At 38.5% G+C, this 16,011-nt stretch overlaps 1 protein-coding gene across 1 annotated transcript in view; it reads right to left on the reverse strand.

Moving 5' to 3' along the window:
* Positions 1-16,011, reverse strand: part of LOC109991660 (uncharacterized) — a 39,328-nt gene that overhangs the window by 2,303 nt on the left and 21,014 nt on the right. Inside the window, exons 37-64 of the mRNA XM_065955791.1 lie at positions 15,867-15,970; positions 15,374-15,492; positions 15,111-15,266; positions 14,110-14,324; positions 13,933-14,018; positions 12,592-12,728; positions 12,372-12,497; positions 12,097-12,290; positions 11,927-12,015; positions 11,464-11,591; positions 11,197-11,324; positions 10,241-10,358; positions 9,292-9,507; positions 9,014-9,184; positions 8,197-8,346; positions 8,041-8,105; positions 7,762-7,891; positions 6,980-7,065; positions 6,745-6,874; positions 6,147-6,337; positions 5,826-5,916; positions 5,198-5,324; positions 4,928-5,115; positions 2,934-3,095; positions 2,719-2,855; positions 1,558-1,700; positions 1,360-1,454; positions 266-998 (exon numbers count right to left, since the gene is read on the reverse strand). Coding sequence (XP_065811863.1) covers positions 266-998; positions 1,360-1,454; positions 1,558-1,700; positions 2,719-2,855; positions 2,934-3,095; positions 4,928-5,115; positions 5,198-5,324; positions 5,826-5,916; positions 6,147-6,337; positions 6,745-6,874; positions 6,980-7,065; positions 7,762-7,891; positions 8,041-8,105; positions 8,197-8,346; positions 9,014-9,184; positions 9,292-9,507; positions 10,241-10,358; positions 11,197-11,324; positions 11,464-11,591; positions 11,927-12,015; positions 12,097-12,290; positions 12,372-12,497; positions 12,592-12,728; positions 13,933-14,018; positions 14,110-14,324; positions 15,111-15,266; positions 15,374-15,492; positions 15,867-15,970 — 4,415 coding nt within the window. The remainder of the gene's footprint in view (positions 1-265; positions 999-1,359; positions 1,455-1,557; positions 1,701-2,718; positions 2,856-2,933; positions 3,096-4,927; positions 5,116-5,197; positions 5,325-5,825; positions 5,917-6,146; positions 6,338-6,744; positions 6,875-6,979; positions 7,066-7,761; positions 7,892-8,040; positions 8,106-8,196; positions 8,347-9,013; positions 9,185-9,291; positions 9,508-10,240; positions 10,359-11,196; positions 11,325-11,463; positions 11,592-11,926; positions 12,016-12,096; positions 12,291-12,371; positions 12,498-12,591; positions 12,729-13,932; positions 14,019-14,109; positions 14,325-15,110; positions 15,267-15,373; positions 15,493-15,866; positions 15,971-16,011) is intronic.

Genomic DNA, 16,011 nt, shown 5'->3' on the forward strand with positions numbered 1-16,011 from the left:
CAAATACTGTATCCTTATTTATTACAAATGTAAGCTCTACCTTGGTAAAACTCATCAAAGGTCATTAGTTGATTTTTGTTATCTAACCTTACTAAGCTGACATTCTTATTTTCCCAAAGTTTAGGTGGTTTTTCTATAAACCTTTGTCTGTGTTAGGCATATATTTTTAATATATAATATTATAATATATAATTTATTTAATATAATATAAGGGGCAAATTGGTTCCAGATCATTCTTTTGTATTATGCAACTCTTTAACCTCACCTGTAGTGGAACTCGATCCAGCATTTGTTGTAGCTCCAGGTTGGATGGTGGCTCCAGGTTGGGTTGTGGCTGCAGGATTATTAGTTACGCCAGGATTGTTGGTGGCTGCAGGATTGTTGGTGGCTGCAGGATTGTTGGTGGCTGCAGGATTGTTAGTTGCTGCAGGATTGTTGGTGGCTGCAGGATTATTAGTTGCTGCAGGATTGTTGGTGGCTGCAGGATTATTAGTTGCTGCAGGATTGTTGGTGGCTGCAGGATTATTAGTTGCTGCAGGATTGTTTGTGGCTGCAGGATTGGTGGTGGCTGCAGGATTGTTGGTGGCTGCAGGATTGTTGGTGGCTGCAGGATTGTTAGTTGTTGCAGGATTGTTAGTTGCTGCAGGATTGTTGGTGGCTGCAGGATTGTTAGTTGTTGCAGGATTGTTGGTGGCTGCAGGATTGTTAGTTGCTGCAGGATTGTTAGTGGTTGCAGGATTGTTAGTGGTTGCAGGATTGTTAGTTGCTGCAGGATTGTTGGTAGTGGCAGGTTGGGTAGTGGCTCCAGGATTAGTTGTGGCAGGAGAGCCAGTGGTGCCGGTGGTGGCCCTGCCACCTGTAAGATTAATCCCCAGCCTGTCAAGATTTGACTGTAACTGAATGCTTATCCAGTTCCTTACCACTGTTTCGTTTTCATAAGACTTTAAGTCTGGCAGGTTGGTGCCTAGAAGTCCTCTGACATTATCAACGTCCAGGTTCTAGGGAGGTCAGAAAGGAAATATTTGATATATGGGTTCAGATAAACACTCACTTATTGAATGATAGATTCACACATGTTCTAGTCTGTCTTGAAACTATAGTATAATTTAACTTACATGACACCAATGTAAAATCCACAACTCTTGTGAACAACAACCAGTATGAGAATCTCTATCTAACTAGATAATTAGCCAGGTAATTAATATGTATACTTCTTCCAAGAGCATTGATGACATGTGAAACACACACACACACACACACACACACACACACACACACACACACACACACACACACACACACACACACACACACACACACACACACACACACACACACACACACACACAAATCACTGACCTGAATAACATTTGGATCCAGAGCAGTAAAGGTAGCCATGTCCATATTGATATCGGAGATTGCCAAACGTTGGACATATTCTGAAGTAGCACCCCCTACAGACCAGAAAAGAAACAAACAGTTAGATTGCAACAAACCTTGAAATCCAAATCAAGTCTTCTGCATGAAGTTTGGATGGCTGTAGGTTTTTTTGCCTACCAGTGAAAGGTTGTATCAGTTGGTAGGTGTCCGCAGAGACAGCAGTTGAGCGGGTGTTTGGGGTAAATGCTTTTTCCGCAATGATGAACAGAACTTGCTTTTTCTCTAAGGTGCAGTTGGACAAATCCAGGACTGCTGCATCTCTGCAAGGGACATAAACAAACTGAGAATGAAGCAAGAATAATAACTGAGCATCTTAGAACATACAGTATGTGCTGAATGCCAAGAATGTATCCTCTAATGTTGCAATCTCAAAGATCTCAGTTTCTTCTCCTTGCCAGCACATAAAGAGGTAAGTTACCAACGCCTGCAGAACAGCTAGTTATTTCGTTATCACTTTGTTACTTGTCTTGGACCCTTTATTACTTGGAGATTCTCCAATGGAGAACAGATTCTGTTTTCAAATTCAGAATGTGTTTAAAGAGATTAGATGATCTCTAACTCAACCTGAACCTCCACTTCATTTCCCCATCCCCATACAAGTAAAAAATTTCCATCAACCATCAATCTGTGGACCTGTCTATGTTGGGTAAACTACTAGAAAACTAACACAATGGATCAGTGAGAACAAAAGCACAATACGCAGAAATAACCAGGATTACCCTGATGCTTTGTATTTTAATGATGCGCATCATGAAATATCCTACCTGTGTTTTTGTGGGATCACACAAGTCACTCTCCCACCCAGGGGTGGTGACCATGATAAACTTTTCATACTAAATGATGAACAAGCTCTCAATATTTTTCTGTGATTCCTTTTTGTTTAATATTTGATGTATTTTTCAATGTTCTTTATATAGAAGCAGGAAAGATTTTTATTTCATTCTCATAAGCTGATTCTTTAATTGCAGTAAATTAATGCATAACATGAGATGTTCTGTTATTTTCATGTTATGATTTGGCACCATCCAAAGCCTGATCACCTTTTGATTACTGCCTCAACAGACTTTTCCTTTTGCATTATCTTTTAATCAGTGAAAGCTTCTGAGCTTGGTCTAATTTTTACTTCCAGTTTAAAAAAAATAAAAAGCTCAATGCTTTCCTGAGCACATCATCTTTATATTACACCCCTTATTACTTGACCTTAACTTGGTTTTAACAGACTCATATGTCATGTTACCAGTGTCCTACAAACAGGCACAAACAGTCCTGACTCCTTACCTGAGGCTTTGTTCCGTAATGTTCTTTAACACGTCAGAGTCCAGGGAACACAGGTTACGTCCTGCGATGGCGTTGAGCACAGCACTGCTCAGTGTGTTGCCTTCCGTACTCAGATACTTGGTGATGATTGCTTCAGCCTGTACGAGCAAATATTGATTTTGAGAATACACAAGTGGTATGCAGACACCTTTCTCCTTAAACAGACTTAAACTCACCAGGTTCGGATCCCACTCTCCATCATCCGTGATCATCAAAGAACTGAGCGTGTCGATCTGAGTGATATTCCACATGTTGATGTCATCAATAGTGGCGACTCGGGACACTGCGCTTAAGAGTATAACCTGACTCTCTGGGATGGTAGAGCTGCCAGCGTAAGCCTATAAATACAACAATCAGCGAGAAGGCATTCAAGAATCATCACGAGAGTCAGTTATAGTGTTTAAAGGTCTCGATAAAGTTTTGACAGAATAGACAAAAAATATTTATAAGGAAGATGGAGTGAAGACAACAAAGAGACTATGTTACAGGATCACCAAACAAACATGTTTAACAGAGTGATTGAACTATGTAACATTCAAATTACTGTCAAATATTAAGTTCCCAACATTGCCAACATTAATTGTACATTTTTTAACATTTTATGGGTTATCACATATAAACACAAATAATCAAATCCCATTCAGATTTCAAACTTTTTTATCTTCCACATTTATTCACCAAATTCTTCAAGCCAAACAAATACAAGAAAAGTTATTGTGCTTCATTTTGAATGGGACAGATGATAAATAGAAGATAACAAAAAATGGTTGGTATGAAAGTATTCATTTAAATATGAAGCTTTAGGTTAGGTATGCTTTATCCTGACTGAGTTCTCTTTACAGGCTTACATGTTACACAATAGATCATTGTATTAATGAGTCCTTTCCATTCTGATTCTCCTTCCTCCTTCCTAATTGATTGTAAGTTAAAATGGTTGGAACATCACAACGACATTATACACACCAGCCCTCTGTTTTTATTTTTTTTTAAAGATTTCTTTTTATGCCTTTATTCAAGAGACCGGACAGTGGACAGTGGACAGAGCCGTAAATTGGAGAGACACAGAGAGAGTTGGGAATGACCTGCAGGAAAGCAGCAACAGGTCGGATTTGTTTTTTAAAACAAATAAATACTTCTACTCCAGAAGACTATAACTATTATGAAGAAAATGGTGTTCATTTATTTGTAAATGTAGGATTTGTAAATGTAGGATTTAGGTACTTTGACACATTTGTAATCTTATGACAGATTAATAATGTATTCTTTTAAATTCGTCATATCTCAATGGGAATGTTGCCAGTAAAATATTCTTTAAAATAAATTAAATCAATTCCAAAGGACATCCTTCTGCATCAGGAGTTCTTGCACTTTAAGTGTATTCTCATGCTAATATTTCTGAAAGATATGAATACATATATCACTACTTATATAAGCATATAGTTTCATGTAATAGAACAGGGGTTGCAAAACTTTGCCATGCCAAGGAACCCCATATAGCATTAACCCCTTGGCGGGGGATCCCCCTCTTGTAAAAAAAAATAGTATGATGACAAATACAATACAAATCCTTATCTTTATTTTCAACTAATAAATATTGTATTTATTTAATCATCTTTTTTTTAACATTCCTTAATAATATATGTCTTATCTCTTATTATTCATTTATTACGTTCAAATGACTTTTGGTGTGTGCTATATTATGAATTGAAAGATTGTAACCCCCTGGTGACTCAGGACCCTGCTTTAAAAAACACGGTAACAGAAAATATAACTTAGTTCTTAAAGATCAGTTTTGGCTTTTACACTTTTTACTGAAATAATTACTGGTCACCCTGATTACTGATTTATTTTTTTGCTCTGTTCAGAAGTTTTGTCTACAATTGCTCTATACATTAATCTATTCAACAAGCTCCACTGTCTAAAAGCCTCCACCTTGAAAGCTCACTTTAAGCTCCTAAAATAAACTTTCATTTGGTGTGTATTTTTGCTCCCCTGTAGACATAGCTGTATCACTATCTTTCTGCTGATTTTGTCCTGTTCATTTGACTGTTTTGCTTACAAAATATCTCATCCTGCTCTGAACAGTCAAATGTATCAAACCAGCTTAAAACTGTTCACTTGAGCTTTAAAAAGTTGCACAATCAAATCTCAGCTGGTTTCCATCTCTTACCTCTTTCAACTTGTCGAGAATAATCCTCTGAAAGCTCTCGTCATCAACCTTCTCAGTGAGTGCAGCCAAGCTGTCTCTGACAATGGTGGAACTGAGGCATCTATCGAACTGTACTGCATCGTAGTCGATCGGGAACGCATCGTCACTAATAGTCACCTGAGTGATATTTCCGGTGGTGCATTCGTTTTCTAGAAACACAGGGACAATACATATAAAAAAAGAAATTCATGAAGATAAAACAAGCAGAGTGGATAACGGAATAGGACTCACCCACTGAGCGCCTTGATCTTAGTCTGAAAGACTTCCCTATTTGTCTCTTTATCCTTCTTTTCATCCGTCTGCTCAATTTCCTTCTATTAACTCTCAGGAAGAACCTCAAGAATCTCCTCTTTGTTCTCTGGATGCACACAACAACAAAAAAAAGGACAACCCAACACACGTTCAAAAACAACCACCATCAACTTCAATCCAACACCAGATAGCTTATATTACGCCACAGACCAATGGAAATGCAGTCACTTTCTTTTCTTAAAGCTTTGGAAATTTGATGTAAAACAGTTAAGATGCGTATATGATATCAAAGTTAAGAATCTCATTTGGAGCCCAAATAAATCCAGGTGAAAATAAACATCCATAACTATGGACATACAGATTAAAACACGTCTTATTCAGTCATTTGACCCATTTAGGAAGACTGTTTGGAATTGGCCAGTTATGTTTGATTGACAACTGTGGATCTCATAACACTGAAACACAGAACTCAAAATGTATTGCATAACTTTTTGTTGGACAAAACTAAAACATTGAAAAGATGTCTTACGCTTATAGAGGCTTACTATTATGTACATAAGACCTTGATGTAACACATATATTTATGTTGCATTTGTGTGTCTCTTACTTTGTCAAAGTTATCGTAGAAACTTGAAGTCAAATACAATGGTAACATGTTGAGGGCCTTCAGAGTCTCTACATCCCATGTTGATGGAGCACTGGTTTGTGAGAACGGTGTAAAAAAAGAAAGGGTTTAGACTGACATAGAAAGAAAAGGCTGTCTATGGTTTAAACTTGTCGCTGAATAAATCATTTATAGGAAGAATAGAGGACAACTAGTGGTCGAAATCTGATTTGCTGATACAGTACAACAAGTAACAAGTACAACAATAGGTTTTTATAGTGTCTTTATGAACTAAATACAGATGTTTTGCTGCTGTCCACATACCCATGCTGTGTTCTCCCGCTCTGCAGCAAAGCTTCAACAGCTGTCACTTGAGCTGCATCGAGGTCTGGGCAGTTCTGCACTCGTTCCAAGATAGATGGGTCCGAGTTCTCGATGTAGGATCCATCCAGAGTGCAGCACATGTTTCCCAACACCGCTATGTTATCCTTTGTCAAACTCGTGTTTGTAATGCCCTTAGAAAATATAACCATTTAGAACAGTATTCAATGTACAGATTGCAGTATTATTTTATAATTAAAATAAAGTAAGTTTTCCCTTACTAAGTTATGAGTTTAAAACAAACCAAACAGTACATCTGACGTCTGATTGAAGGTAGAGGGAACAAATAAAAACTTGTGCGGTCACAGGCGTTGTCTCTTTTAATTTAGTCTTTAGTAAAAAAGGTCTGATTGAGGTCCAATCTTTCCTTTTGCAAATGTCATTTGCGCCTTGTTTTAAACCTAAAGTGAAGACAATCTACTAAACTGTTTTAGACTCAGCCTGCCCTTTCCCACATTTAATCTGGTTTTTCAGTCTAGAATTTATAACATCAGCAAACTAATCAGGGAGAGCAAATGTAATGTTCTGCTAGGGGACTCACCAGGCAGCTCCTGGCGTTATCAAACAGAGCGGCCCGTTTGAAGCTGAGGGCTGGGGAGAAGATGCTGAAGTCTGCGTCTGCACACTCTTGGAAATAAGGCCGGCAGCTGCTCTGTGGCACCTGGGAGTAACTGTAGACGGAAAGAGAGATGGTAGTTAATGCAAACTGCTCAGACAGTTAAGTCATTTTGACAAAACTTGAATTGAAACCTTTGTTGGACATAAATGAAACTCACTCATAGTACAGCAGCATGTCAGGAGGAAAGACGTTGAAATCTGTGACATCTGCCTCTTGACGGATGTGGTTATACATGCAGGTCAGCTGATGTAAAGAAAAGAAACTGTTAATGATTCTGAACTTGTGAAATATAGTTGTTGTTTTTTTTGGGGGGGGGAGGGGGGTCATTTTGACTTAATTTAGACAGGGTTAGAGTAAAACATTGGGAGAGAGAGTGGGGAATGACATGCAGGAATGGAGCAACAGGTTTGATTTGAACCAAGTTTGCCCGCTTGGAGGACTATTGCCTCTGTATATGGGACACAACCTGACCACTAGTTCATGAGCTAAGACAAACTGTCATAAAATAATTATGTAATTGCCTAGCTGCAGCATTACAGAACCCTTTTGAGGTCAGGTAAAGTTTTAAGTGCACTTTCAATCCACTCTTCACCAGTATTCTGACTTTGAGAGTCATTAAAATCTCATTTCTTCTTGTGTTATTAGCCTAGTGGTTTGTTCTCGCCGCAGGTACAGAGGCTACAGTCCACAAGGCGGGCGGCCCCGGTTCCCCAAGGCACACTTGTTTCCACTAAGCTCATCAGTCTGAATTTAGAAACCTGGGTCTTCACTCCACTACTCTGACAACAACTCCTGTGTCTTTAAAGTAGTGCTCTGTGTACTTTCTTGCAGTTTTTTTTGACTCACACATTTTGTTTTAATACCCTATTTATAAAAACTGATTCATTCACATGTGTATATAAATGCATTTACTTCGCCAAGTCCATAACACTTTCTCACCTGAGTCTCCACCAGGTTGACCTTGTTACTGCCCCTCCTCCGACTAGCTCTGATCAGCTTCTTGATCTGCCCCTTTGAAATGCTCCTCACCCCTGTACATGTGAACCCCTGCAGCACTGAGGAGGACAAGCTACACACACACACACGCACACACACACACACACACACACACACACACACACACACACACACACACACACACACGTTAAAATTTACTTGCAGAATGCGCCTGATTGGGTATTTTATGTTGCCTATTATTTTATTGAAAAATGAACGTACTTGTCTGCACTTCCCAGAACGTTAGCTGATGTCTCAGTAGCTATAACATTGAAGAAGAACACACTCTGGAAAAAAAGGAGAAAAGGATTGCGTAATGACATGAATTGCCAGTAGGTGTGTTCAGTACCAGAGTGTTTTAGTGATGCGTCCCCTTACCTGCTGCCGTTTCCATTTCTTTCGGTTAACTCTTGTGATAATAGTGTTACTGCTTGTCAAGCCAATCAGCCCAAAAGGAGGGATTTCAGTGGCCAGATCATCCGGAACGTTTTCTAAGATCATCTCAGTGTTGCCATTCACTTTTATAATCTGAGAGGGGGTATGGGAAATTAGTTAAGTCAAATGTTGTTATCATCATTATTATTTTGATACCTTTAAAATTAATTTGATGGATAAATGTTAGGCATACTTAATTTCTAGTTGTCGATATTCATAATATGAAATTAGCTTTTTTCTTTATTAGTTGCTGCATGTGAGCACCCCCCCCCCCCCCCCAAAAAAAAAAAAGAAAAAAAGAAAATAAATCCTCACTTTCTTTGGCACAAATAGCCCTCAAAGTATCTTTAAAAAAATGAAAATAATGTTAAGTCTAAAGGATATACAGTGTGACATAAATGAGCCTTATCTCTGCTGGATTCATTTTTCATAATCTACAATTTTCAATCAGCAATTATTCCATATTCCAGCACTTGTTATGTTTCTTAATACTGTAAATGTGCTCTTCTTTTTTGTACACCTTGAGTGTAGGACATCGACAGAATGTCTGGTGGTTGTTTTCTGTTTTTATTTTGTTTCCCTCACTTTGTCTCTGTTAACAGATTTTCCTTTTCCCTATGCAAGTCAGCAGAATAAAGGAAGTTATATAGAACATACAAAATACGATATCGTCTGTCATGAAAATAAAACTCGACTTAATGTAATTTGCTTAACATTTACATTTCTCAGATGATCTGGAAAGGAAATGAAGCTGTCTCACCTGAGTGACAAGTTGCTGTCGGAGGAATGTCGGAGCAGACACAACGTGTTGCAGGAAAGCAACATTTGTAAGAGCAGAAATTAAATGTGAGCCGTTGAAGTTCCCCAAAGTTGTAGAGGGGACACCACTGAAAATTGATCCAAGCATGATCAAAGATGAGGCACTATTGATCTGTAAGGATTAAAAACATATGTGAAGCAACACAAATGAGTATTCTTCTGATGTGCTCACAAACTAAAATCAAACCTGAGTTTAATGAGAAAAAACAGACAAACTACCTGCAGTCCTGAAGACATCAGTAACTGAAAAATGGCCCGGGCCTGCCCTTGATTCCAGCCTGTCACTGCACTAAAAGTGCTGAGGGAATTATGTATCTCCTGAGGATTTATCGTCATGATCTGACCTGTGGACAAGCCGTTGCTTTGATTGCCGAGGGCAGCAATGCCTGTGGCATCAATGTTGTCACCAAGATTACTCGCCAAGGCTGAAGTGACCTGCAGGGATCAGAAACAAGGCATCAGCTAAAGTACTTTTTCTGTGTGAAGTTGAGTTATGTTAAAAAGAAATTGAGAAGGTTGTTTGAATTGCCCATAAAGGTACAGTGTTGAAAAATTAAGCCATTGCTGAAGGGCAAATTTTCTGACTTCCATCGCTGGTCCTCATAACGCTTCTTCACTGAGACAACATCCACATTTTATTTATTCTTACAAACTTTACTCAAAAGCCTTTTTGTACCCATATCATTCATTCCCTCTGAACTGTCATGTTTCCAGAAGAACCTAAACTTGTTTCTGATATGTCAGCCCCTTGTAAAAGATATATTTTGCTTTAGTTAAGGTTTAATAACAACACAAAATACACAGAAATGTCTTCCTCCAAAACAAACTAACCAGGATGAAAAAAGAGAGATCCCTCAGTAGGTTTCCACATGTCATCTTCTGTTTTTCATGTTTGACTGAGAAAAGCGCTGAGCGAGTAATCTGACAGATATTTTCAGATTTTCTTTTGAAATAAAAATATTGATCAGCAACATTTCAACAATGTTCTTCTGATAGAGGAAAACAAATTCCATGAAAGGATTGTGAGCAGTCAGGTTAAATAGTACATAGACTACAATACCTACAATATGATGAGGATTTTAAAATATGATGAGAATCAATTTTAAGAAACATTTTTTTTTAGAAACAACTTCATATCTCCTGTTACTATGTTTTTTTTTTTTTTTACCTGTGGATCCAGGTCTGAACAGATAGTGGTCACATTGTGCAGAACTGTTATACTTTCTGCTTCAGTCAGCTGGGCGAAAGCCGGCCCAGGAACATCGCACCAAAACAACACGGGAAGTCTGCAGGGAGAAAATAGAATTAGTACACTTTACAGTTCAAGTAACTATTCCACACTGTCAAAGTACTCAACAACAAGGGGGGAAACCCTTACCTTAGTCAAACTAAGCTTTATCTGTACAATGTACTTACATCACAAGAAAATCAAAGTCACCAGGCAGTAAAGCGGTTCCTGTGAGTATTTACTTCTAAATGATGTTGTTAATTAATATCACTGCTGCATTATGTTGCATGTTGCTGCTGTTGATGTTCAAGGTTATATTTATTTTTCTACTTTATATCCTTTTTTGTAATTTATTCCACAGGATCATGTTCTTAAAGATCAACATACTGTAGATTGAAAGTAAAGGATCTCTAAAATGTCCAAATATCCTCATCTCTATTTTCTTGGTGAGAAGAGAGGAAGGACAATTTACCCAACCTAAAGGAACAATCCTATGATCAGAAAAAAAAGAATAATTGGAGAAGCATGATAATAATAATAATAATATTGATAATAATAGCTTGGATTTATATAGCGCCTTTCAAGGAACCCAAGGACGCTTAACAAAAGTACAAAACGGAGTGCTGTAATAGGAGACAACAAGAGAGAAATAAAGAAACACATAAAGCTGATAAGTATTGGTAAAGTAGAATATGAACAAATGCAGTCTTCAATGTATCGAATGACAACAGACAATTGTAGTGCAGAAAAAGTACAACATTTAGCTCTAGAGCAGAATAATTTCAATTTGCATTTAATGTTTTAATTTAATTGAGGTACTTCAATGAATGTACTTCTCCTCCACTTTAAACAATTGATTGTTATGATGTGTAAAAGGCTGTTTTTTTAAGACTCACACTAAGGGGTTGAAGTTGCTGTCCTGTTCATAAACAAGCTCTGTGTAGTAGTTGGTGAGGTTGGCAGGTAAGCCAGCCTGGTTGAGGAGGGCGATGTTCAGAGGGTTCACTGTGAACACCCTGATCACCTGCAGAGGGGGGAAAGAGAGGGTTATGAACATGTAGACACTTTTTGGCTATATTTTAGTATTTTTCTTCCTAATTTCAGCCTCTGTGAACAACACCCGAGCTGCAGCTTTATTTTTTAGTGCACATTAGATTCAGTACCTCCTGAGATCCAAAAGACAGTAAATCCTCCAGGGTGAGGAAAGAAATGAAAGGGCCGATGTACTCAGCAAACCATGCTGTAGAGTTCAGGTCTGGGTTGCTGGGATCGTAGCATCTTGGAACTGTGCCTGCAAAGACAAATACCCAATATTTCAACAGTTGTCCAAGGCATCTGTGTGTCTGCAGGAAAGGAATGATCAAATAGAGTGATTTGGCTCGGAGAATAAACTTTGAATGTGTCTGTGTATGATGAGGATCATAGAACTGCAACGTATAAAATGTGCACTGTTGAGCAATAGTACGATGTCTGCATTGGCGGATCGTGGACACATTGTATCCTTCAAGATCTGATACCGTCATATCCGAACACCTATGTGCAGTAAACACATGTATTTCAGCTCTACAGACCGATTATAAGGACACAAAGATTAAAGTTAAAGTCAATGTTATTCTGGGTACTGACCTGAGGTGAGGTAACTCCTGATGGTGAGGAACACATCTGACCTCTGGAAGTCTGCAGCATTGAAGTTGAATTCACCAAGAATGGCAACTCTAAACAACAAAATAAAAATCAATCACACTGTTTAAAAAGCTACACTAGTGAGGATATTCTATGGTGAAATCTATACATACATCCTTTGGAAGGCGAGGCAGGATGCATTGTGTGTGATCTCGGGGCTGATCAGACTGCTATCGAGCAGGTCTGTGTAGTTGTTGTTGCTAAGGCCACTAAAGAAGGCGTCCACTTCTGACCTCTCTGTGATCCTGAGAGCCAATGGCCAGACGCAAAACAGCGTGGGCCACTGCACCTCCTTCGTGAGAATCACCTGTAGAGAACGTATACAGAAATATTACAATATATCATCACTTTGTGTTTGCAGGTCTGTGTGCGGAATTCTGGTACATACAGTCTGAAGGAAAACTGCCGTCTGGTCGTATACGTTGAAGATGTCACAGAGCGCTGTTTCATTGTTGATAAAATCAGGAGTTTGGAGCAAGGCTCCAAGATGTGATGGAGGCATGGAGTTCACCAACTACAGAAAAACATTCAAATAAGACAAAGTCTTGACAAACTCAAGCAATATAATCAACTCTCCCGAACTGACACGTCTATAATGGCATACCCACCTGGTTTGTTCTGTCGTGACTGATGAGGGACAGGAAGACGTTCAGTTTGGGAAGCTGGAATCCCAAGAACGAGCGCACCATGAACTCGTAAAAACTGCGGTTGAAGTTGTTACCGTAGCACTGGAGAGCTACCGGTCCTGGAAAGAGTATAATTGAAGTTACGTCAGGTTGTTTATTTTGTATCTATTTGTAGATTTGGTTTATAAAGTGTGAGTCAGCCTCTTTTTTACTCAAATCAAACAAAACAGGACAAGATAAGACTTATGTTAAACTTAAAAAAAGAAGAGAAACACAGAGCTCTACTAAAGCAATTCAATTGTGTTTACAATCTATCCATACTTTGTCACACTGATTGTCCATACTGTTCTACTGCTTCTACTGCATGACTATCTGTTTATAGAGAGGCAGCCCTCATCTCTATCCATAAACATGGTTGATGACGTGCACAAAACGTTTGAAGACGGGATTCCAATCAGGGATCAGTACGTTCAAGGACCATTGCCTCTGCATGTGTCGCACTCGCTCCACCAACTGAGCCAAATCAGCACCACTTACCACTTTTAGTGCCATCCATCGATATGTGTGATCGGTACTTTTGTCTGCTTACTAGAGTGGTCTGTAGCTCCCTCCCCTGTCTGTAGCTCGTCTTTATGTTTCATTTATTTTGTTCCCAGAATGGATGATGTAATTTTAGGGGACAGATTTAATAACTCTAATACTAGAGTCATGCAATGAAGCTTGTAAATGCACTAAACTCAACTATATCTAAAAGTCATTCTTTTGATCCCATTGAGTGTGTCAACTCTCAGTTCTCATTTTGCCTCTGAAGGGCTCTGATTGGTTTTTCTTAGTGTCTGACAAGCTTTAGTGAGAATTTATTTTCTACCGCCATCTTTTTTTGCAACAACATTTCCAGAGCATGACTTCTGTTTCTTCTTTAACATAGATGATCTTTCTCTTAAACTCAAATGTTTTTCTCTCTAGTGATCCTTTCCAAAATGACTTTAGACGCTTAGATCAGATTTTGTAACAGATTTCCCAAAACAATTAAGGTTTTAAGTCTTTTCATTTTTTTTATCTACAACAACCACTTAGAAACCACAGCACTGTATACCTTTGTCATTTGCTGTCATGTTAACATTTTAAATGGGATAAGATTCATGGTGAGGGGAGCTGATGGCCTAGCGATAAGTTCCTTTCACATGTTCAGAAGCCATAGACCTCCAAGACAGCCTGCAGCCCCTTTCCGGCATTTCATTCGCCACTCCTTCTCCCGATTTCCTACTCTATCCACTGACCTCTAAATGCAAAAGATGATTTCTATTGGAGCACTTTCTTTACCTCTAAGAGACAGTATGATATGGGTTTGGACTTCTTCCTGTGTGACATCACTGAGTGAAGAGATTGTTCCATTCAGAATGTCCACTCTGAAAAAAAAAGGATTTAAAAAAAGGACATCAGTCATTTTTCAGTTTCTGCTGTATGGCTCTATCTAACAATGACATAATTTACACTGACCCCAGCTGCTGGATATTGCAGCCTCTTCCAGAAAGTATTTGAAAGAATGGCGCAACCTGCAGATGTGACATGTTGTGCACCAGGGGGCGCATTCTGACGTGGAGCCAAACGAACACCACTGAATCACTGACTGAGGGATTTGAGAGGTTTGCACGATTAAACACGACCTGCAACATGGCTGTTCTCACATCATGTTGGAGCATGTCCTCGTGACCCTACAGAGAAAAGAGACAAAGTGGGAAGGAAAGATGTCAGAAAGCTACCGCATACCGCAAGTTTCATGTTTGTAGAATTATGAATTGTATTGTTTGCTTTGCATAATGAGGAAATAAGTCAGCTGAGGCTTATAGTTCCTTCTAAAGACATCCTTTAATCAGCCAGCTTTTCCTGATTTTACTTGAATTTTAAATCTATTGAATGAGAAAATATTTTAAAAAGAGTACACGTCTTTTCAAATATGTATTTCTTAATCCTTGCTTTGACTTTTGATTTCATGACCTACCTGTTTTACTTTGCTGCCTTTGTTAAGGACTCCATTTACAAAAGTTTCAGATGATGTTTGTAAACTTTCCACACGTATTTCAAACTGTACTACGTCGGATGTGTTTGCAGCATATTGTAACCGTATTTTTGCAAAGCTCGTGTTTAAAAAATATTTCTATTACATTTGTTGAATGAGAAACTTGGATAGCAACAACAAAGAGGACCTTAAAGAAATTAAGTTTAGATAGTTGGGGCCAGTTAACTATAGTGACTCATTGTCATATGTTCTTGAAAGTACAGTATCACATGTACATGTATGTCTGAAACCCAGTAATTGTGCTGCTGCCTGTCTTGGCCAGGACGCTCTTGTAAAAGAGATTTTTAATCTCAATGAGACTTTTTCCTGGTTAAATAAAGGTTAAATAAAAAAAATAATTTAAAGGAAATGTATGAATTTGAAAGCTTCTGTGCGGAACCCTAGATTTGTGTTGATCTTAAAACTTTTGTGGCAAACTTACAACGATAGCAGTGGAGAAGTCGTCAAAGAAGTCAGGTAAGTGTCTGTCTGGGATGAGTCCCGCCAACATTTCAACCTGGGCGGCAGAGGTGAGCTGACCAGGTCTGGCGGCCACCTCTGCTAGCTGTCCAATTGTCAGCATTGAAAGAGCTTCCAGCTGCATGTAAACACGGACACATTAATGGACAACAATACTGTGAAGAGAAAAAAACAAGCCAATAAAGAAGAATAATAGCAGTGGAAATAAAATAAAAAGAAGGTTACCGGTGAGAAGATGGGATACAACATCTGAATGTCTTCGAGAGATGCAAAGTCAGAGAAAGCTCCCATGTTCCTCTGCAGCCACTCTACACTGGTGTTAATGTTCAATCTGCAGCCAGGATCTGAACAAGAAAAAAAACACACAACAAATTAAAATGTACTGTCATTCGGATTGTTTGTCCATATCTTAAGAAAGGCAACTATGCTGTGGCTAACAAATCTTATCTGTACTTTACTGTAACTGTCATTTACTTATTATTCTATGTATCCTCTAAATTATTTATGTATTGCTATTTTTCTAAATTGTCTAGATATGCCAGTGTCAGGGGAGGTTGGGGGACTGACTGGAATGTATGTTTACGGTTCCAGAAAAAAACTATTTAAGAAAATAAATAAATAAATAAATTAAAACACTTATGGCAATTTTTTGGACTTCAGTCTTTATTGTCTCACATTCACTTTGTTGTTCCATGTTTATGTAAAGATAAAAACATACCTGCTGTGTCATTCATGACCAGGAAACCTCTAATAAAGTGTGTGTAGACAGACATCTGCGTTGAGAGAGACATGTGTGGCAGGACACTGCTGAAAACCTGCACCCTAGGTTTAGAAATGAAGTATGGGGGTCACATGGTTAATGT

Source organism: Labrus bergylta, chromosome 1 (genome assembly GCF_963930695.1).
Source record: "Labrus bergylta chromosome 1, fLabBer1.1, whole genome shotgun sequence".
Taxonomy (NCBI): Eukaryota; Metazoa; Chordata; class Actinopteri; order Labriformes; family Labridae; genus Labrus; species Labrus bergylta.